The 22,801-nt window shown below is 40.5% G+C and overlaps 1 protein-coding gene across 4 annotated transcripts in view; it reads right to left on the bottom strand.

The window, feature by feature from the left end:
- HECW1 (HECT, C2 and WW domain containing E3 ubiquitin protein ligase 1) overlaps positions 1 to 22,801 on the bottom strand; it is a 548,017-nt gene that overhangs the window by 263,973 nt on the left and 261,243 nt on the right. For all 4 annotated transcript variants that reach the window (XM_033088739.1, XM_033088737.1, XM_033088738.1 and 1 more), the window contains one exon: positions 13,363 to 13,687. In XM_033088739.1, the coding sequence (XP_032944630.1) occupies positions 13,363 to 13,687 (325 nt within the window). The remainder of the gene's footprint in view (positions 1 to 13,362; positions 13,688 to 22,801) is intronic.

Genomic DNA, 22,801 nt, shown 5'->3' with positions numbered 1-22,801 from the left:
TGCTGCCTTAGCTTTTGTTTTGTTTCAATTTGCACAAAATATCTTTTTTCCATCCTTTTACTTTCAGTCTGTACATATCTTTCTATCTGAAGTTGGTCTCTTGTAGTCAGGAAATATGTATGAGTCTTGTTTCCTTATCCATTCAGCCACCATATATCTTTATATAGGAGCTTTTAATGCATTTATTTTCAGAGTAATTATTGATAGCTATGTGTTGTTGCCATTTTATTATTTATATTGTTGTTTTTTTCTTTTTCTTCAAGAAGTTCTTTTAACATTTCTTGTAGTGGTGGTTTGGTGGTGATAAACTCCTTTAGCCTTTTCTTGTCTGGGAAGCTCTTTATCTGTCTTTTGATTCTAAACAATAGCTTTACTATCATTTAGGTAATCTTGGTTGTAGGTCCTTGTGTTTCATCACTTTGAATATTTTGTGCCAATCCCTTCTGGGCTGCAAAGTTTCTGTTAAGAAATCAGCTGACAGTCTAATGGGAGCTTCCTTGTGGTTAACTAACTGCTTTCTGTTGGTGGTTTTAAGATTCTTTCTTTGTCTTTAATCTTTGGCGTTTTAATTTTGATGTGTTTTCCTGTGGAACTTTTTGGGTTCATCTTGTTTGGGACGCTCTGAGTTTACGGGCTTTTACGTCTATTTCCCTCACAAAGTTAGGAAAGTTTTGTGTCATTATTTCTTTAAATAGGTTTTCATATCATTGCTCTCTCTTCTCCTTCTGGCAACACTATGATGCAGTTGTTGTTATGCTTGATGCTGTGCCAGAGGCCCCTTAAACTATCCTCATTATTTTTTTTTTTTGATTCTTTTTTCTTTTTGTTGTTCTGTTTAGGTGTTTTCTGTTAGCTTGTCTTCCACATTGCTGATTCGATCCTCTGCTTCCTCTAATCTACTGTTTATTCCCTCTATTGTATTCTTTATTTCAGCTATTGTAATTTTCATTTCTGACTGGTTCTTTTTTGTTTTCTATCTCCTTTTTATGTTTCCTATCCCTGTGTTAATGCTATCACTGAATTTATTTACTCTTCCCTAAGTTCTTTGAGCATCCTTATAACATTTGTTTTGAACTCTGCCTCTGGTAGATGGCATATAGATAGATAGATAGATAAATAGATAGATATAGATATAGATATAGATATAGATATAGATATATAGATATATTAGTTCTTTTTCTGGAATTTCGTTCTGTTCTTTCAGTTGGGACATGTTTCTTTGTGTCTTCATTTTGGCTGCCTCCCTGTATTTGTTTCTAGTTATTATATAGATCTGCTAAGTCTCCCAGTCTTAGCAGTGTGGTCTTATGTAGTATGTTAGTGCTGGAGACCAGTAGTATAATCTCCCTGGTCTCCTGAGCTGGGTGCTCCATGGGTGTCCCTTGTGTGGGTTGTGTATGCCATCCTGTTGCAGTGAGACATGACTGCTGTTGGCACATCAGTGGGTGGGATTAACCATAAGGCTAACTGGCTGTGAGGAATGTCCATGACTCCAGTGAATGTGCTGTTGTGTGGGAGCTGACCCCACAGAGTGGGATTCACTGTAGTGAAGCTCTGGTTGCTCCTGAGTCCACCATTTAGGTGTGTTGTTTGTGTAGCTAATTATTTGGTGCTGTGAAGATGGTCACCAGGTTTGTTCATTCTGGGAACTCTTGAGACGGGCTCTGGTGCAGGCCCAATATCGCCACTGCCTGTGTCCAGCCAGGGTCACCTAGCAGGATCTACAAATGGATCAGCAGTTGGTAGCTACCTTTCTTGGCTTGGCAGCACCTCAGAGAGACAGTGCTGTGAACTGAGGCCATTCGCTATTAGTGCCACGCTGGGGTGTCACTTAGCAAGAAATACAGGGTGTGCCAAAGCCAGCCACTGCTTATTTGGTATTTGTGGAGCTTTCAGAGATTTTAGGGAAGTCCACAGCATGGGCCAATGTCAGTTACTTGTGAGTAAAAGTCACTGAAAGATGTTCCAGCTTGTGCATGAGTTGGTTGGTGTGGGTTCTCAGGGAATCACCATGGTGGGAGAGTTTGATGGAGACTCAGATTTGGTGCCTGCCTGTGCCTGCAATCTGGGTTGGGAAAGGGCTCAGCAAAGGAACAATGGTGTTCCTCTGCCAGTTCTGTGAGGGGAGTGCTCAACAAAGGAACAAAATGGCACCTGTGGTCCCCCTCCAGCCCTCATCCTTAAGCCAATTCAGTTTCTTCACATATGTTCCTGGTGTTTTCAACTTTTGCTCCAGTGTTGAAGCTCAGAATATGTGAGTCAGTCAGTGAGTAAGTCCATCTGTGGTCCTATAAGAGGAATATTTGGGTCTATAGCAGTCCTCTGTCTCACCAGGACAAAAGCCCTGCTGATTTTCTCAGCCAGATGTTGTGGGAACTTCTCTTCCCAGGACTAGTGGTGTGGGCTTGGGAGCCTGGTGTGAGTTGGGACCCCTCACTCCTGAAGGGTAACAATGGCAGCAGAGATATCCTTCCCAATTCTGAACCAGCAACCTGTTTCATGTCTCCACCCCTCCTACTAGTTTTGATGTGGGTTCTTCTTTATGTCCTTAGTTATAGGAGTTCTGTTCAGCTAGTTTTTAGGTGGTTCTCAAGGGTGGCTGATGTATAATTTAGTTGTAATTTTGATGTGATCATGGGAGGAGGCAAGTACAGCATTTACCTACTGTGCCATCTTGACTGGCAGTCTAAACATCATGAATATTTATGCACTTAATAATCAGAGTCAACATCTACAAAGTATAAAACTTACAGAAGTGAAGGTAGAAATAGATGAATTAAAATTAAAAATTAAAAAATTTTGCTAGTAATTTTTAACACAAATAATTCAAAAACTGGAAGAACAAATTAATTAAAAAATCAGAATGTACAATATGCATGAAGATATATACTTATATACACATACATACAAATTAATACACAGAGAGATAGAGATGATAGATGACACATAGATGATAGATAGATAGATAAAGGATAAGTAGATAGATAGATGATAGATGATAGATAGATAGATAGATAGATAGATAGATAGATAGATAGATAGATAGATGGAATCTTCGCTTTGTGAGGTGCCCTGCAAACTGAAACATGTATATATCAGAAATGTGTCCTTGCTTTGCATGGTTCTGTGGTAACTGTTACCACTATTACATCAGCTGCTATGGAACTGAGTAAAGTGAGGATAAGGCCACAGTATGCATAAGTTTCAGGTAACACACTACATCGATTGATAAATAGATAGATCCCTATTCACAACAAAAATACTTGTTCTTTTTGACCACACATGGAATATTTACAAACATTGAATAGGTATAAGTCACCAAAGAAGCCTCAAGAATTCCAAAGAATCAATTTGATACAGAACATAATCTCTAACCTGACACAGATAGAGCAACCTAGTAGACATGAAAGAAAGTACATATCCCCAAACACCAGCATATGGGACTGCTTCAAAGATGCCATTTTAGAGAATTTTTTATTTTAATTTTTCTCTGAGTTAACATCTCTTGATTTGTTGAATTTTGAATGCATGACTGCTCCTGTTTCATTATGTTTTAAATTACTGAGCAAATCGTAGCATGATATAGGGACAATAGGCAGTAGCATAGTATAATAATAATATGATTTATTAAAATTATAAATAAGAAAGCTAGTTTTAGGACTTCTGGTCAAGATGGTAGACTATGTAAATATTTTATATACCTCCTCTTATGACCACACAAAATTTACAACTAAACTACAGAAAAACCATCATTCAGAATTGCCAGAAGTGTAGCTCAACAGAAATCCTACAACTGAGAACATACATAAGAAGTCACCTAAAGACTGGTAGTGGGGCAGAAACACAGAACAGGCTGGTCCCATACATACACTGGCAGTTGAAAATCAGGAGGGATATTTCAGCTGCAGAGGTCCCCCTCAGAGAAGTGAGTGGCCCCAGCCCTACACCAGGCTCTACAGCTGAGGGTTCCAGTGGTAGGAAGAGAACTCTCCATAACTTCTAGCTGTGAAAACCAGTGGAGATCATGGCTGAGTGAGAGGGTGACTGAGGTCCCAGTAGTTATTCTTAAAGGGTCCATGAATCCACTTACTTGCTGACTGACTCACATTCTCTGAGCTCCAGTGCTGGGTCAGTAGCTTGAATGTCACTGCAGACATACAGAGAGGAATTGAGTTGTCTATCTACAGGACGAGGGCCAGAGGGGCAACTTTCTTCCAGACAGAAGAGGTGGCAGAATCCATTGTTACTTTGTTGAGCCCTTTCTCCTCCCAGCAAGCAGACACAAGCAGCCAACTTATTTCAATCTCCATCACCTGACTAATACTGGTTTTCCAGCCCTGGTGATTCCCTGAGACCCTGCCCCACCCAACTTGTGGACCCATCCAAGCCACTTCCAGTGGCTTTTCCATACAAATGGCCTGTTTTGGCTTATGCTGCAAACTTTCATAAAATCTTTGAAAACCCAGTCAAGCACCATCTGACCTTGGCATGTCTCATACATCTTGCCAAGCCACCTCTAGCCTGGCATTAGCAGTAGCCAGCATGGGTTTATAATTTGACTGCTTGAGTCACCTCCAAGCCAAGCATGGGTGGCAAAAACCTGTGGATTACTTTGTGGCCCATGCCAGGAGACCCTGGGGCCAGAAAACCCAGTGGCCAGCTTCGGACTGAGACTGAACACCATCTGGCAACCTCTGAGGATGAAAACCCAAAAAGCAGATTGGACAGGCAACAGAACCCTGCAAAACAAATCCTACTTGAAAGGGTCAGGCCCTGTACCACAGCTCCTCCAATGTAGTCACTGCCAGGTCTCACAACCAACCAGCCTGAAGGTCAATTCCCCCCTCATCATATGATAGCAACAAAGGCTGAACTGCAACAGTAGGACACACACAACCCACACAAGGGACATAATTGGAGCACTTGGCTCAGGTGACCAGGGAGACTGTGCCACTGGGTCCCACAGGATACCTACTACATAAAGACACTCTACTAAGACTGGGAGACATAATAGCCCTACCTAATACATAGAAGCAAACACAGGGAGGCAGCAAAAATGGGGAGCCAAACAAATATGCCCCGAACAAAAGAACTGAACAAAGCCCCAGAAAAAGAACTAAACTTAATGGAGACAAGCAATCTACCAGATGCAGAGTTCAAAACACTGGTTGTAAGGAAGCTCAATGATCTCAAGGAGAATTTCAACAAAAGATAGGAAATATAAAAATGGAGATGGAAAACATAAAAAAAGAATCAGTCAGAAATGAACAATACAATAACTGAAATGAAGAATACATTAGAGGGAATCAAAAGTAGATTACATGAAGGAAAAGATCAAATCGACTAATTAGAAGATAAGATACCAGAAAACACCGAATCAGGACAAAAAAGGAAAAAAAGAATTTAAAAAAAGAGAATAGTTTAAGGGACCTCTGGGACAACATCAAGTATACCAACATTTGCATCATAGGGGTACCCAAAGAAGAGAGAAAGAGCAAGGAATTGAAAACCGATTTGAAGAAATAAAGAAGGAAAAATTCCTTAACATGGCAAAGGAAATAGACATACAAGCCCAGGAAGTTCAGAGAGTCCTAAACAAGATGAAACCAAACAGGTCCATACCAGAACACATCAAAATTAAAATACCAAATGTTAAAGACAACAAAGAATCTTAAAAAGCAGCAAAAGAAAAGGAGTTAGTTAACTTACAAGGGAGTTCCCATAAGACTCTCAGCTGATTTCTCAACAGAAACTTTGCAGGCCAGAAGGAAATAGCACGAAATACTCAAAGTAATAAAAAGCAAGCACCTACATGGCAAAGGTATCATTCAGAATCCAAGGAAAAAAGACGTCATCAAAATGGCGCGCGTGAGGTGAACTTCTGGATATCTCCCCTGGAATTTACAACAAATTGAAAAACTATAACTCCACAAAGGACTCCCTGCAGAGCAGACAGGAAAGACGAAGAAGCTCACTACTGAATTTACCTAAAGGAGGGCAAATTGCGTGAGCAGGGGAGCAGGGAAGGGAGAAGTGTGGAGATGGAGTTGCGCGGGCGCAGGGCACAGACCTGGAGCACTCGAGAGAGTGCTCCGAGCTTGCTGCATCCCGGAACTACCATAGCTGCAGGAGAGGGAAGAACTCCGACTGCTAGAGCTCTGCTTATGGCCCACAGGGTTGAGGGGACAGCATATAACACGACTGAACCCAACGCTCATGGCAGAGAACTCGGAGCAAAGACTGAGGGAAGAAGGCTGAAATTAGTAATTTAAGCCCTTACTGCCACAGAGAATGGAACCCTTAGGCACTGAGACTAGCCGTCCCCTTCTTACCCTCCCAGAGCTCGCCCACCCCCACCTGCCCAGTGCTATAAATGGAAGAGTAGCAGTGTCAACTCAAAAGAACAGAATATTTGCAGTTCTGACAACTGTGGTCCGCAGACATAGATTCACACCCCAACTAGTTCCGGCAAAGGGGAGGGAGTTGTGGGAGCAGTACTAGCTGTGGTGGTGGTCGCTGCCATTGCTCTGGGCCAATTCTCATAACCAGCCCTGCCCCTGAACCACCTATCTGGGCGGATCCCTGCAGGAATAAACAGAACTGCTGAAACACATGGGCTCTGAATCTGGGGCAGGAAGACCTTTGGAACTTCAAAAGCTCTCCACATCCGCACAGGGACGCGGTGTTCTATGACACAGGTGAACTGTTAACAGAGAAGCTTGCCTTCCAGGGAATCACCCCATTGTGTGAGAAGCTGGAATAGTGCAGAGAAAATATAACACAACAGTGTGAGAGAGAAAACAAGGCTGCAGTCGGAGAGAAAATAAAGCATTCTAACAAGTACTGGAAAACAAAAGAAAGACCTCTTTCTATCAGCCTGTTGCAGAATCCACTCCTGTAGATGTCTAAGAAGACAAATAATAAATCATTAATTGCCATGAATAACCAAGGCAACAAGAAAGCTCAGGAAGAAAGTGAAAAGTCTCCGGAAAAGGAACTTAAAGATATGGAAATATGTGACTTAAATGACAGAGAATTCAAGATTGCAGTTCTGAAAAACCTCAACGAGGTGCAAGAAAATACAGAAAGGCAATTTAATAAACTCAGAAACACAATCAAAGAACAACACCAAAAAGCTATTAGAAACAATCAATGAATACAGTAAAGTTGCCGGCTACAAAATCAACGTACAAAAGTCCATTGCATTCCTATATACTAACAATGAATTCTCAGAAAAATAAATTAAAAAAAAAATTCCTTTGCAATTGCAGCAAAAAGAATAAAATACCTAGAAATAAACTTAACCAAGGGGGTGAAAGACCTATATGCTGAAAACTACAAGACATTTTTAAAAGAAATTGAAGGGACACAAAGAAATGGAAAGCCATTCTGTGCTCATGGATTGGATGAATCAACATAGTTAAAATGACCATATTACCCAAAGCAATATACAGATTTAATGCAATCCCCATCAAAATCCCAATGGCATTTTTTAAAGAAATAGAACAAAAAATCATCAGATTTGTTTGGAACCACAAAAGACCCCGGATAGCCAAAGCAATCTTAAGAAAAAAGAACAATACTGGAGTTATCACACTCCCTGACTGTAGCTTGTACTACAGGGCTACAATAATCAAAACAGCATGGTATTGGCAGAGAAACAGACACATATACCAATAGAATAGAATTGAGAACCCAGAAATAGAACCACATAAATATGGACAGATAATTTTTGACAAAGAAGCTAAAAACGTACAATGGAGGAAAGACAGCCTCTTCAATAAATGGTGCTGGGAGAATTGGAAAGCCATATGCAAAAGAATGAAACTGGACTGCTATCTGTCACCATGTACCACAATTAATTTAAAATGGATCAAAGACTTTAGCATAAGACCTGAAACAACAAACTGCATAGAAGAAAACATAGATACTAAACTTATGGACCTTGGGTTCAAAGAGCATTTTATGAATTTGACTCCAAAGGCAAGGGAAGTAAAAGCTAAAATAAATGAACTTAAAAGCTTCTGCACAGCAAAAGAAACCATCGACAAAATAAAGAGGCAACCAACTGAATGGGAGAAGATTTTTGCAAACAGTGTCTCCGATAAGGGGCTAATATCCAAAATATACAAGGAACTCATACAACTCAACAACAAAAAAAACAGCCCAACTGAAAAATGGGCAGAGGACCTGAAGAGACATTTTTCCAAAGCGGACATACAAATGGCAAATAGACATATGAAGAAATGCTCAACATCACTAATCATCAGAGAAATGCAAATAAAAACCACAATGAGATATCACCTAACCCCAGTTAGAATGGCTATCATCAATAAGAGAAATAGTAACAAGTGTTGGAGAGGCTATGGAGAAAAAGGAACCCTCATACACTGTTGGTGGGAATGCAGACTGGTGCAGCCGCCATGGAAGGCAGTGTGGAGGTTCCTCAAAAAATTACGAATAGAATTACTGTATGACCCAGCAATTCCTCTCCTGGGTATCTACCCAAAAAATCTGAAAACATTTATCCATAAAGGTATGTGTGCTCCAAAGTTCATTGCAGCTTTATTTATGGTGGTCAAGACATGGAAACAACCAAAATGTCCTTCAATAGATGAATGGATAAAGAAGTTGTTATATATATATATATATATATATATATATATATATATATATATATATATATACACACAATGGAATACTATTTGGCGATAAGAAAAGATGAAATAGGACCATTTGTGACAACATGAATGGATCTTGAGATTATACTGCTAAGCGAAATAAGTCAGACAGAAAAAGCAGAGAACCATGTGGTTTCGCTGATATGTGGTATATAAACCCAAAACACCAAAAGAACAAGACAAACAAATGAGAAACAAAAACTCGTAGACACAGACAATAGTTTAGTGGTTACCAGAGGGTAAAGGGGGTGGGGGGTGGGAGGTGAGGGTAAAGGGGATAAAATATATGGTGATGGAAGGAGAACTGACTCTGGGTGGTGAACACACAATGGGATTTATAGATGATGTAATACAGAATTGTACACCTGAAATCTATGTACCTTTACTAACAATTGTCACGCCAATAAACTTTAATTAAAAAAGAAAAAAATAATAGAATCAAATGACAGATAAAGAGCTTCCCAGACAAGAACAAGCTAAGGGAGTTCATCACCACCAAATCAGTATTACAAGGAATATTAGAGGGACGTATTTAAGATAGGAAAAAAGAAAAACAAAAACAAAACCACATCAAAACTATGAATAATAAAATGGCAATAACTACGTATCTATCAACAATTACTTTAAAAGTAAATTAATTAAATGCTCCAAGTTCCAAGCAAAAGATAGGATGGCTGAATAGATAAGAAAAACAAGACCCTTACATATGCTGCCTACAAGAGACTCACTTCAGATTGAAAGACACACCCAGATCGAAAGTAAAGGGATGGGGAAAAGACATTTCATGAAAATGGACATGAAAGAAAATCTGGCATAGCAATACTTATGCCAAACAAAATAGATTTTGAAACAAGGCTATAACAACAGAGAAAGAAGGACCCAGTAATCTGACTTCTGAGTATTTATCTGAAAAAACCCAACATGCTACTGTGAAACAATGTATCCATCCATATGTTCATTGCAGCATGTTTACAATGGCCAAGATGTGGAGGCAGTCTGGGTGTCCATCAATGGATGAATGGATGAAGAGGATGTGGTACATATATATAATAGAATATTGCTCGGCCATGGAAGGGAATGGGTTATTGCCATCTGTTTGTGCGTGGATGGACCTGTAGGGTATTGTGCTGAGTGGAGTATGTCAGACAGAGAAATACAGATGCAATGTGATTTTGCTTATATGTGGAATCTAAGAAACAAAATAAATAAACAAACAAAACAGAAACAAGCTCATAGATACAGAGAACATTCTGATGGTTGCCAGATAGAAAGGGTGTTGGGAATGGGTAAAAAAGGGAAAGGGATTAAGAAATACAAATTGGTTGTTACAAAGTAGTCTTGGTGATATAGGGTAAAACATAACGAATATAGTGAATAGTACTTTAATAACTATGTATGGTTGTCAGATGGGTACTAGATTTGTTGGGGTGATAGATGGGAGGGTTTGGGGGCAAGGTGAAAAAGGGGAAAGGACTAAGAAGTACAAATTCATAGTCACAAAATAGTCATGGGGATGTAAAGTAAAGCATATGTAATATAGTCAGTAATATGCTAATAACTACGTAGGGTGCCAGGTGGGTCCTAGACTAGTCAGGGGATCACTTCTTAAATTATACAAATGTCTAATCTACTACGCTGTACACCTGAAATTAATATAAAATAATACTGAATGTCATTTGTAATTGAAAAATTTAAAAAGGGGTGAAAAAGGTGAGGAGGAATAAGAGGTTCTAATTTCCAGGTATAAAACAACAGGTCATAGGGATGTAATGTACATCATGGGGAATATAGTCAATAATATTGTGATATTATTGTGATAGCATGGTATGGTGTCAGATGTTTGCTGTACTCATCATGGTGATCACTTCTTTAGGTATACAAATGTTGAATAACTATGGTGTGCACCTGAAACTAATATAATATTGTGTGTTAGCAATATTTTAATAAAAGTCTTTTAAAAGGACACAATTTATTGATCAGCAGGTTGTAAACACACATCTCATCAACTCTGCTCAATGATCCTGAGAAGAACGTTGTATTTATTTGGAGATAAGGAACCTGGAGCTCTGATGACAGTACCTGGCTGAGGCCAGACAGCAGAGCAGTGGCAGAGTATGATTCTAAGGTGGGTCAAACTGTGACTGAAACCGCATGATCTTTCCCCATTCTATGCTGCCAGGATAGAGAACCCTTCATCCCTCTCATCTAGTTGATGAACCACTCCATGAATTAGGGCAACCAAATGCAATTTCACAATTATAATAACGATAAAACTAATGTTATTGTCCCATCACTAGGTTCCTGGCTAGGACAGCATTAATGACTTGGTGAGAGTGTCAGTGAGTGGGGCCACACATCCCCCTCTATGTATTTCACTTTTTATGGCAGAAGAAAAGTAGTGTTTGCCTACAGAGTTCTACAGGTCAGAGCTGAAAGCATCAAAAAGTGGCCTCATATAAACATTTAGTTGTCCACTGATGTGGCATGGCCCATACCTGATGTTGCACTGGAATGTGCCAAGGTGTTCTGGTCATCAGTATGGGGTCTGCCACCAGGGTAGGTAGCTGTGTGGTCTTGGGAGCCACTAAACTGGCATTTCCTCAATTGTGAAATAACGGATTAGATGAAATCACCACCTCTAAAATTTTAAGCCTAGCTCTATGATCTGATCTTTGGCAAGGCACTGCAAATCTGGCAGACAAGTTTCCTACACATTATGAAATTTTAAGATTCACAGATAATTTTGCATTGGGAAATTACTTTTGAAATGTTATGCCACCAAAAGTGTTGTCATTTTGCATTAAATAACTCTACAGTTAGATAACTGTGCAGCTATTATGAGAAAAAGAAACTGTCAAATTAAGATTATAAGATGATGAGCTGTGTTTATTTCTGTCTCAGTCAAAATGTCATGTTAACACCAGATTTTGTTCATTCATGGACTTCCATAACACTTCATATTGCTGACTGCCCTTCCTTCTTCTCTTGTTTTCTGTGACGTGGGCTCCTAGCTTTTGTCCTACCTCTCCTGCATCCTGCATCTCCTTTTTGAGTTCCTCCTCCTCTGCCTCTCTCTTTGACAGGGGCTTTCTGGTGCTCTTTCTACATGCAATCCACACGTGACCTTATCTATTTTCAGGGTGCCAATCACCGAAGTCTACACCCCAGCCTGGATCTAGGGCTGAGCTCCAGAGTCATCCATTCCCTCAGCATAAATGAATGTCCCTCAGGTGCCCACCTCCTTCCTCCCCGTGTTCCTCTTCTAGCTGTTCCCTAACCTGGGGAATGAATGGCCTTGACACTCACCACTGCAGGAATGTACAGCTGTGAAGAGCTGATTCAAAACTAGATCTTAGTCCAAAAACCTAATTGCCTAAGGTGCTAAACAAGTAACATTCACAATTAAAGTGGGATAGGTAGAAGGGGGACGATGGCAAAGCTGAAGGCTACAGGCCAGTCTAAAGGGGTGAGATAATGCTTAACTCCAGCTAACTAGAGTCATGTAAAATTACAAACTCGGTCAGCCAAATTGTGAAGGAGGGTTGGAATTTGGATTTCAATGTGAAATCTCTGCATTTGTAAGTGTTGATAACTAATCAAATTTAAAACAATATGAACCAAACAAAATATGCTTGGTGAGCTGTTATTTTGCAAGCTCTGTTCTAGATCGATGGTATCCAAACACTTTTATTCAAGATCTCTTTTTAAAGCAAATTCAATTTTTACCTGTTTGGAAATCCAATTCAGCTAGTAACCACTGTTTGTTTAAAAAAAAAATCTCAAAAATTATGTTTTTCCATCTTTATAATAACATGTGTATTGTAAATACACTAAGCAGATTGATTACAAAACCTTCAAGAGAGCCAAAAATATTTCCCTGACAGCTAGTAAGTTAAAATTCCTTGTATTTTATCATAAAAACAGTCCCGGCTGTAAAATATTCATAACAATCATTAGCTTTTGTGATATTCGATGATGTTAACTCTGGCATTGCATGTCTGAATGTGTAACTGTTTCATTGTACAGACTGAATACAGAAGGCCTGGCCTCTGTTGAACTTGACACCTACCTCGTGTGGCCCACCTTCACTTAACTGATTTGCAGTATAAATGCATCAATTTTCACCATACCTGATTCTATCATGTAAAATAGATGAAACACGATTTTCATGTAACTTTATTTTCATAATTTCAAATTTGTGATATATATGTTCTCCAGCACTCATTTCCTTTCAGTCACCATACTGCTCCCTGGCCTGTGGTGAGCTTGCGTTCTACTATCTACAGTGAAAGCAGTGATAAAAGCAGCAGGAATGTTGAAAAAGCAGGTGGAAAGAGGCCTATGATTATGTTGAAAACAAAAGTGAAATTAACTCCACATAGACGTGCAAATGGTAATGATGTTTGTGTTCAACCACACCTCACCCTACTATCTCATGGCTCTTTTTGTTGAGTAGAGACTAGGGAAGCCTTAGTGTGTGGTCTTCAATGTTAGAATTTGGTGCATAACACATTCAATTGCAAATTGTGTGTTTTAATTAAGTTGCAGAGTTTACTGAAATATTAAAGTATACGTAAGAGTGAATTATGAACAGTATTCTTGTTGACCTTCCCACTCCTGAGACAGCTGTACGTGCGGCATGCTGCCAACTCCCAGCCTGGCTAAGTGCTGTTCTACTCACCGATGAGATACATGCCGATCCAGTCCCCAGCATCCACTTCTTCCTTTATATCCCAGTGGATCACCAGGTCCTGCGAGTGCCCTATGGAGTAATAGCAGCTGCTGACCAGGAGCGTGGAGCGGCTGTCTGAGGTGACCAAGTCGGTGTCGCTAGTGGAGCGGGGGATGGTGACGGTGCCATGGGGGCCAGTCCTGATGGCCATGCTGTGGAACTGGCCAGGGTTGTAGCTGTGGCGGAGCGGCTCCTTGCAGCGGCGTCGGTTCTGGGAGTTTCTAGATGGAGATGCCATGGCAGCCAGGCCTAAAAACCTGTTCTGGTACAGATTCTGTGGAGGCAAACAGACAATCAGCAGGGGCAGAAGATGCCAGCCTCAAGGTCACCGTCTTTACAGGAAAGGAAGGATGTGCTCGGAGAAAGGAGCTGAGAGTGAGCAGCCCCCTAGGAAGATCTGAAATGCAAGAACGTCTTCCTCCAGAAACTCTTCCCCCAGAAACACGCTGTGGCTCAGGGTTCACACAGAGAAGGCACGAAGGAAAATGTGAGCTCCTCAAGTGTATTTGCAGCTCTACTGGAGCCCACCTCTCCCAGCTCCCTCCAGCCTGCTGGTATTAGAAAGCCTGCACGTATGCAGACGGTCCTGAAGGTGTGACTGCCCCCAGACAGAGTGCCATCTCTTGAGTTCTCCAGAATCAATTCAATTGGATCCAATTTTATCCTTATTTAGGGTAACAATGATGGTCAAGGCCTAAAAATGTGTTGAATCTTGCAGTTTAGATCCCAGGGACTGGAACTTATTACACATATCAATCAAATGCAAGTTACTGAGTTTTTGTTTACAAACCATGAGGACCAGACCCCAGCACTACCTACTCTTTAGATTACTAAGTCTAGTTAGCAGTAATTTATGCCTGTACTTTTTCCATCTTCCAAGACCAAGGCACTTGTAAAAAGTCCATTAACCGAATAAAACCCAATGTTTTCATTCTGAGTTTCAGTCCTAATGTCCTTTTTGTTCATTATTTGAGTTTCTTGTCAGGAATTCCTCTGGCCTCACTGGTGGTAACCATGGGATTCCTATAGGAAGAAAAGCAAGTATCTCATATGGTACCATATGTCTTATTTTTTAAAAAAATTCTTGTCACTGTGACAGTATGAAAACAGATGGACCATGGTGTTGCCTGGAAACTAGAACACAGTAAAGTCTTGAGTGCAGGAAGCATGGACAGCCCACTCATCTCACAGTAGCCTGGCACTTCTGGGCAGTTTGGGGAAGATCTCAGTAACCTGACTACTTACTGGATGATTTGTCCAAGGCCTTTGTAAAATCTCCAAAAAAATAAAGGCTGCTGTTAGAGCACATTTCTTCAATTTGCACATACTTTCTGAGGAGTGATAATATCTTACAGTATTATTATGGAGATTAAAAGCTACTTGGAATTAAATGACACAGTCAAGCATATAATTATGAATTAGACCAAACCATATTCAAGTCACTGCAGCAATAACCAGCTTCCAAGCTGTGACTTCCTAGACAATTCACTTAATCTTTCTAGACCGCAGTTTCCTGATCTGGGTTATTGTCAGAATTTAATGAGATAAGACAAATTTAGCATAGTGAGTGCTCAATAAACAAAAATCTACTACTAAAATACTACTAGTACTGTTTTAGTAAGAAAGCCTCACTGAAATGTTGGTCCTGGGCAGTTGGGCAGGCTCACTCATTGGCCAAGGGTCCTCTCACATTATCCCCAGAGCCCTCACACTTAAGTTCATTCTGAAGTGAACTTATAAATTGTTCCTAGTCATGCGCCTCCCCTCCACTCCATGTTTCTTTACAAAATCGAAATTGCAAGCATTAAACAGTCTGGTGTATTTGTAATGGTGACCTATGAAACCAATTCTTCTTGTTTTTTTTTTTTTCCCCAGGGGGTCTCCCTTTATTTGTAAGGTTTGTGCTTGAGTAGGAAATTTTTGCATTGATGTTGAGAAGGATGAGAGAGAAATTTTTATCCATATTGTCAGTCAGGGCCTCAGAAAACATTAAAGCGTGCTTTTCTTTTGTTGAAGATACTTTTGCTGTGGTATTTTTATCAGAATTCCCTGGAAACCGTCCAACTTCTACTGAAACTATTTGTCAAATTACACCAGTGATCACTGGCCACATGATCAAGGAAGACTTTTGTCAGTAATCACTAGATTGGAATAGTGACGTTTGCCTGGAACAAGAAGGGCAGCCTCAAAGCTGTTCCTTGAAGATCACACTCCCCTAGCCCCACCCTGTGTTTGCCCACATCCTGCCATTCATATTTGCAGGATTTGCATTTTGAGATTTTACTCTACCACCAACTCTGTTGTGACCTCTCTTTGCATCCTTTCTCTTTCCCAGGAGTGTGGGCTTTTCTGCTCCATGATCCCACAGGAGTCCTATTTCCCTGCAAGGACTTTTATTGTGCTATTGAAGTTGACCTGTCCAAATTCATCCCTAAGCTGTGAAGACCTTGAGGCCAGTGTTTTCTGCTCTTTCTACCCCCCTGGACCTGGCATGATCCTGGCATTAAAAAGACCCTCAAAACTTTAATATAATTTATTTTATTCAATTATGCTCCTTCTTTTTCCAGAAAAGGTTAAGGTGGCTATTAAAAATAGATAAAATACAAAAAGACATGATAAGTTAGTAGTAGATGGTGCAGAAAGAAAAAACAGAGATGCAAAGTTATATAAGAAAGAGGCTAATATAAACCTGTATTCATTATATCTAAAGGGTGTTATTGTTAAAGACTCACAACAGCTGCTTCTTGGATACAGCAGGTGGATAGTTGATTCCCCACCTGCAATTACTTTGTGGCCACATGTCCTCCGGGCATTCACAAGTGTTCTAGTTCACACTATAGGTTTTCTGCTGGGAGAAGCAATTTCATCATTCTCCCTTCACCTCTGAACCATGGGAGACAGATGAGGATCTGTCTTGTTTGTAAACAACCCTGGGTAAAGACTACTGTCTTCTTAGACAGTGATTCTAACATTTGACAACCTCTTCTTCCTAATCTCTAAGGCAAATCTCTCACAGAGACCTACTCCTTCTGCTCTGCAAAGGGGAGGAGGATTATCTCCCTCATTCTCTGTGCCAGGACCAAGTTAACTGGTATCACTAAATTGCTGCCAGGCTTTTCTCCACCCCTCCAAGTAATTCAAGTGCCTTTTATCTTCTCCTACATTGGCCATAACCAATATGACACTGATAAGAAAACTTTGAGACTATTAGTAACAGTTTTAGTAACATGGCAATTTTCCAATAATTGGTTGTAATCAATGGTCCCTAGTTAGGACTATGTTAAGCATAGATTGAAATTGACTCATGAAAAAGTGGGTACAATGAGTCAGTCACTGAAAACATCTCATCATGTAGCGTCCTACTACATAGGGAGTAAGATTCCATTGGCTGGCTTGTTTCCTACCTGTAGTGGGGGATCCAACAATGATGTTTTGTTTGCTTGTTTTTCTTTCCAACTTAAATAACTCATAATTGTTGGAACATTTTGAATTAAGTGATATATTCTTGGATGTTAAAAATCTTGACACAGAGCTTATGTGTTTAATATGTTTTAAGATACTCTTATTGAGCACAGTATGTTAGCAAAAATAAAACCTCTAAAAGGAGATAAAATCTTAAAAGCAAAAAATCCCTTCTAAGGGAGGAGCATATTATTAAGCATTAAAAAAAAAAAAACACAGGGAGACAAATGATTCTGCTGTGTCAATTTCTAAGTGACAGAGTCATTAATAGCCATTTTGTTTTGGAATATAAGGCTATGAGTGCCATCTCAGAAATGAAAAGAAAGCAAACAAAAGACACATCTATAATAGAGACATTATTCTTAAAATTTGCCTCTACATTAAGAAATCAAAAATTGTGACTGGAAAATACAAGCGCTGAAGGAAACTTTATAAAAGTATATGAAATGAGGTGTAGAAACTGGCATTATTTAGTTTAAAGAAAGAGCATTAATAGTTTTGAGTTCATGAACAGATTTTATTTTGGGCACATAGATGCCTGAAGCTTTTTTATCAAAAAAAGGTCATTGTATGACCTCAAGTTATGCCATCAGCAGGGTGATAAAACTTTTTTAAAATCATGTATAACTTGTTTCTTTCTACAATGGATTTGAGCAAATTTGCAACAAAAGAAATTTACAACAAGGAAATCGGGAATTATAAACCAGATAGAATATAGGAAGCAGTAATAACAAACAGGATATAATAATTATGAGCATTTCTATGCAGGGGACATTGTACATTATCTCATTAAAACCCTATCAAGTATCACTATTCCTGTGTTGGTGAGAAACCCAGTTTAGAACAGTTAATGAACATTCCCAAGGTCACATCTCTTGCAGAAGGAAATGGGGATGTGAGGCTATTCAGTGTGATTATAAATAGGTACTTATAAGTTATAAGAGTGATAACTCTTAAGCACTCTTTCCAAATTATAACGTAGGTACATATAGTTGCAGTAATTGAGATTCAGATACTCCTCCAAGCTTCTTGGCAGCCAAGAAGATAAAGGAAAGTGTAGTACTTATGATCAGAATACTAGCTATTTTCCTCCCTCCAAATTCTTAATAAAATGCTTCATTTTAGACTTTATATAGGAAACACCATATGATGTGGTGAACAATATCTTTAAAAGCATTTTTTATCACAAACATAGTGACAGATTGCTTGTACAAGTCTTTGACAAAAGCCTCAGTTATAATATAGAGGGACCCTATTAGGGGTTGAATGAATATGTTTAGCAGTGTTGCCTTTGACCACTTTCAAAAGTCCCCTTGGCTTATTCCACCCTGTATGTCTCCAACCTCATGCTTTCAGTTCAGTGTCCATTCTGAATTCTGTGTCTCCCTTACTGGACTGGATGCATATAAACCGAAGCCTGGATGACATACGCTCTCTATGCCTTGGTTATTTTCTTTTTATCAGTGTCTCTGTACTAGGAGGCAGGCACGAGAGAGTGTAGTCATCACATAACTCGTTAAGGTCTGCATTTCCAGCTAAAGTAGTGACTGGTCAGAACGTAGTAGAAGTTCAGTAAATGTTCTGCTGAAAGAATGATTAATAAATGAATATGTGGATGATGTGGGCTGGGTGTGTGTGCCTCCTGTGTCTCACAGCTGTCACACGTTGCTCTGCTTCTGGACTTCAGGAACCCTTCTTAAGGCCTATTTTGCCTAAAACACAAAGCTTGGTGCCCAAATCCCCCAAGTTACTAGTTCCTGAATGACACTGGTAAGAAGAAGAGAAAGTTGAGAACAAGATTAAATACCGCCCCTGGGTCCTCTTCTGTTCTACTTCCTGAGATCTGAGTTCTGCTTCCTAAGATTATACATCTGCTCTGAAATGGCTGTGTGAGTAAAGTCATGTGTCCGAGGTGGGGATGAAGGACTGAGGTGGCCCTGACCTGTCAGATGGCCAACCACTTCAGGGGAAGAAAGTGGGAGGTGGCTGTTACACCACTATCACTATCTTACTCTTGAGACCCTGGGCTCCCTGAAACTTGTGGCTCAAAACTGTGCTTTTAGCTTCAAAGCCATGTGTTGAAAAGCATTTTTGTGTGTTGGCCATTGTGCAGAAAAAAATATTGCAGAATTACATAAACAAAATTATGTGGGCTCCTTTACTTTAAAAAAGAAACAGAATCCCACACATTGCCAAATGGGAGGGAACATTAGGTGGAGAAAATTTTAATAAGCAAATCAAGGCACACCAGGCAATATCCACATAGGAAGTCATGATTTAAAAGACAATGGGCTTGTTAAAATGACAGTCAAACCCATTATTTTAGGAACACATAAAACCTTATCACTTATGAAAATAATTCAACAATAAGTTTAAGAGTACCCCCCCACACACACACACCTCCATCCACGCCCCCCTCCTCCTCTGGGGCCCCATTGATGGTGCAGAGGGAAGGAAGCCTTTGCTCCTTGTCACTCAGATGCCATTTCCTCTCCTCACATGGCTTTGAAGCTAAAAGCACACTTCAGAGGAGTGGCCTGGCCATGCATCACTGGATAGGTACCTTTTGCCACTTTGTCAAGTCTGGAATTTCTTGGTGCAGCTCTGGATCACTTGAGAGGTTTATGCTTGAAGGTGTTCAAGAATGAAGTTGTGAAAATCTGGGCAGTTTGTAGAGCCAGAAAAATGGGCAGGGGTCTGTGGGTGAGGAGAGTAAAGAAGGTGGGAGGCAGGAGGGCCTTCCCATGTTATTTAGAGAAAATTCCTGATCTCCCTACACCTCCTTCTGATCTACATTGAAAGATCATTCAAAGTGATCTCTCTCTCTCTCTTTCTCTCTCTCTCTCTCTCTCTCTCTCTCTCTCTCTCTCTCTCTCTCTCTCTCTCTCTCTCTGTGTGTGTGTGTGTGTGAGAGAGAGAGAGAGAGAGAGAGAGAGAGAGAGAGAGAGAGAGAGAGAGAGAGAGACGCAAAGACAGAGAAACAGAGAATGGGAGTTCCAAGATGTGAAAAGTTTCCTGTTTTTCACTTTTCAATATTAGACAGGTCTGTTTCTTCCTTGAGAGGGTCCCACCCTGATGGAAATTGGAAACTTCCTTCTGACATACTCAGTAGTAAAGGATATGCTTTTATCTCCTACAACCACAGAGACACTCTTGCCAGGTCATTGCACCCAAGCTCCAGGGACCCTGCTGACCATTCTGGGGATGCCTGATGGGAACAGAGGGAAGAAGAGTGGCTGCCTGGTGCTTGCATCCTACTACTGGCTTCCAGTACCTGGCAGCTGTAGAAACACCCTGACCACCAGTTCCTGCTGCTCACTAGGAAGCAGAGGCCAGGGAAGGGCAGCAGGCTGCTGTGAACACAGCAAGCAAGAGGTAGAGCCATGAGTGGAACCTGAGTCACAGCTCCAGCCTCTCTTAGAAGGGAGTATTAGGATCATGGAGAATGTGAGCCAGTGTGTTTCCTCCTATATTCAGGATCCATTCAGAGTTGTGAATAATAGGCGATGCGACTAGGCAATAAATATAATTCTGAGAAGTACATTTCAGTAGGAGTAAGGCTCCTACTGAATAAAAACAATATGTTATCATTTGTTGTGTAGATGCTTTCTTTTAAATTCTTACACCCCCAGGAGATCGGATTTTTAAGTAAACTGGTTTTCTTCTTCTTTCCTTTCTTTCTTCTGGTTTTCTTCTTCCTTCCTTTAGTCCATTCAGTGAGCAGTAGTATGTACTGGACACTGTGCTAAGTATGGATACAGAGGCGAATTGAACAGTGCTCCACCCTCAAAGAGTGTTGTGCCAAAGGCAGACATTTAAGCAGTTGATTTTGACACCGTGATGAGGGCAATAACAGCACCCCTGTAGCAGGGAAGGAGATGCTGTGAATGCCTCCCGGGTGGGAAAACAGTGAAACTGTATTTGGAAGGAGGAGGAATAGGAAGGTCAACAGTTGGGCAAGAAAGAAATCCAATATGAGCAGAAGGAATCCCGTGCTTTACAGAAAAGCATGGTGTCCCTCCAGATTCAGCAGAGATCCTCCCAGCTGCTTGCCAGAGAGTATTGAGAGGGGCAGCTGGAAGTGTGGGAGGAGGGTCTCTCACACCATGCCATCCATAGGACCTCCCCCTTGTGAGGATAGGGAGCCACAGATTTTTTTACCTGGGAATAATATAATCCATTCACCCTAGAAAGATCACCCTGTAGCAATGAGGAGAGCAAGGAGAAGTCTGCTCTCTAGGGAAGGGGAGGGGGCCATACTACAGCAACTCTGAAATCCAAGTCCATGAGCTGAAAGAGGTTTCATCAGATGGTCCCTTAAATCTGATCCTACAGTGCCATCTGCAATGTGGTCCCTAAATCTCATTATAAGAGGAGGGAAGGTGAAGGAACAAGGTATGACCCAGGTCATTGAAGGGGTATGTACATAAAGGGGAATCTCGAGGCACAGCCATCGAGGGTCTCATGGCCATTCCACTCATCCAGGAACACAGTGATGCATGTACCATACAATCAGTGTACTCTACGGCAAGCTGTGCATGTGCTTCATTTTATCATTAGGAGACCTTGGATCACCTAATAGCATGTGCTCCAGCATACTTTGTTCCTCAGAACTAATCAGGAGAAATAAATTTCAGGATCTTTGCAGCTTTAATTCCCAAAGCTTGACCAACACATATCAATATGCAGTGAATCAGACTGACTTTCTGCAACATATTGTATTTATAATATTATTTTGCCATAGAATGCAGTACAAAGGCTATCCTTCACAATTATATAACAAAATAATGTTGCCAATGGTGTACCAGTGCTAATTAATAAGTACGTTAAACACATATGAGTATGTACAATGTGACCTGTAACATGCTAGAAATGAGGCATATGCTATGGGCTAGATACTGTCTAATGGTGAGAACGATATATAAACAAAGACAGTTGAAACTTGAACAACACAGTTTTGAACTGCATGGGTCCACTTACATGTGAAATTTTTTTTAATAAATACAATTGGCTCTCCATATCCATGGGTTTGCATCTGTGCAAATGTGGATTGAAGACAATATTTTCTCATTCTCAATGCAGATTCCCAGCCACAGATTGAAAATACTGTCAATCTGTGGTTGGTTGAATCCATGGATGCAAAGAGTTGACTGTAGATTCAAAAGTTATACGTGGATTTTCTTGCACAGGGATCGGGACCCTTAACCCCCACATTGTTCAAGGGTCACTAATTTCAGTACAGGGTAACAAAGAAATTTAGAGGGATTTGAAAGATGGGAAGATAACTACTCATTTTTCTCTGGTGGGGCAGGAAATGAAACTTAAAGGAGAAATGGAAAAGGTGTATTTTAGGCAGAGGGAACCTACACAAAGGCATGAGAGTTATAAAGACCCCCACTGTGTGTTCAGGGGACAGGAAGAGGACCAGTGTGTCTGAAACAGAGGATGCATGTGGCAGGAGCAATGGAAAGGGATGAGGCTTGAGCAGAAACGAGACCAATTTAAAAACCAAGTGTACCAAGATAAGGAAAGAGGCATTTTTTTGTGTGGGGGATACTGAGCTTTTTTGAAGATGGGGAAAGATCTAGTTGTGGGCTCACTTACATTGTACTTTCACCAATGCTATACTGCTAAACATCTTTCAGAAGCAACTTGGCAAAATTTCTGCCAAAGTACTAGGAGTGGATAGATAGGTATGGCACAGCTCTCACCTCACTCAGTAGCTCAGGAGGTCATCAGCACTGCTTTTTTCAGATTATCTTTCAGGACAGAGGAAGGAACCATCTTGGACTGCAGCTCTAACAAAGGTGCCAATCATTAGCAACATGAACCTAATGATCCATTATCAGTATGCAGAATGGAGCGGGCAGCAGCAGCACTTTCTGTTATCAAAGTGCCCCAGATGAACACATCCATACCTGACATA

Source organism: Rhinolophus ferrumequinum, chromosome 20, assembly GCF_004115265.2.
Source record: "Rhinolophus ferrumequinum isolate MPI-CBG mRhiFer1 chromosome 20, mRhiFer1_v1.p, whole genome shotgun sequence".
NCBI classification, from domain to species: domain Eukaryota; kingdom Metazoa; phylum Chordata; class Mammalia; order Chiroptera; family Rhinolophidae; genus Rhinolophus; species Rhinolophus ferrumequinum.
Note: the sequence above shows the minus strand (reverse complement) of the source record. Positions and strands in the feature narration are given on the sequence as shown.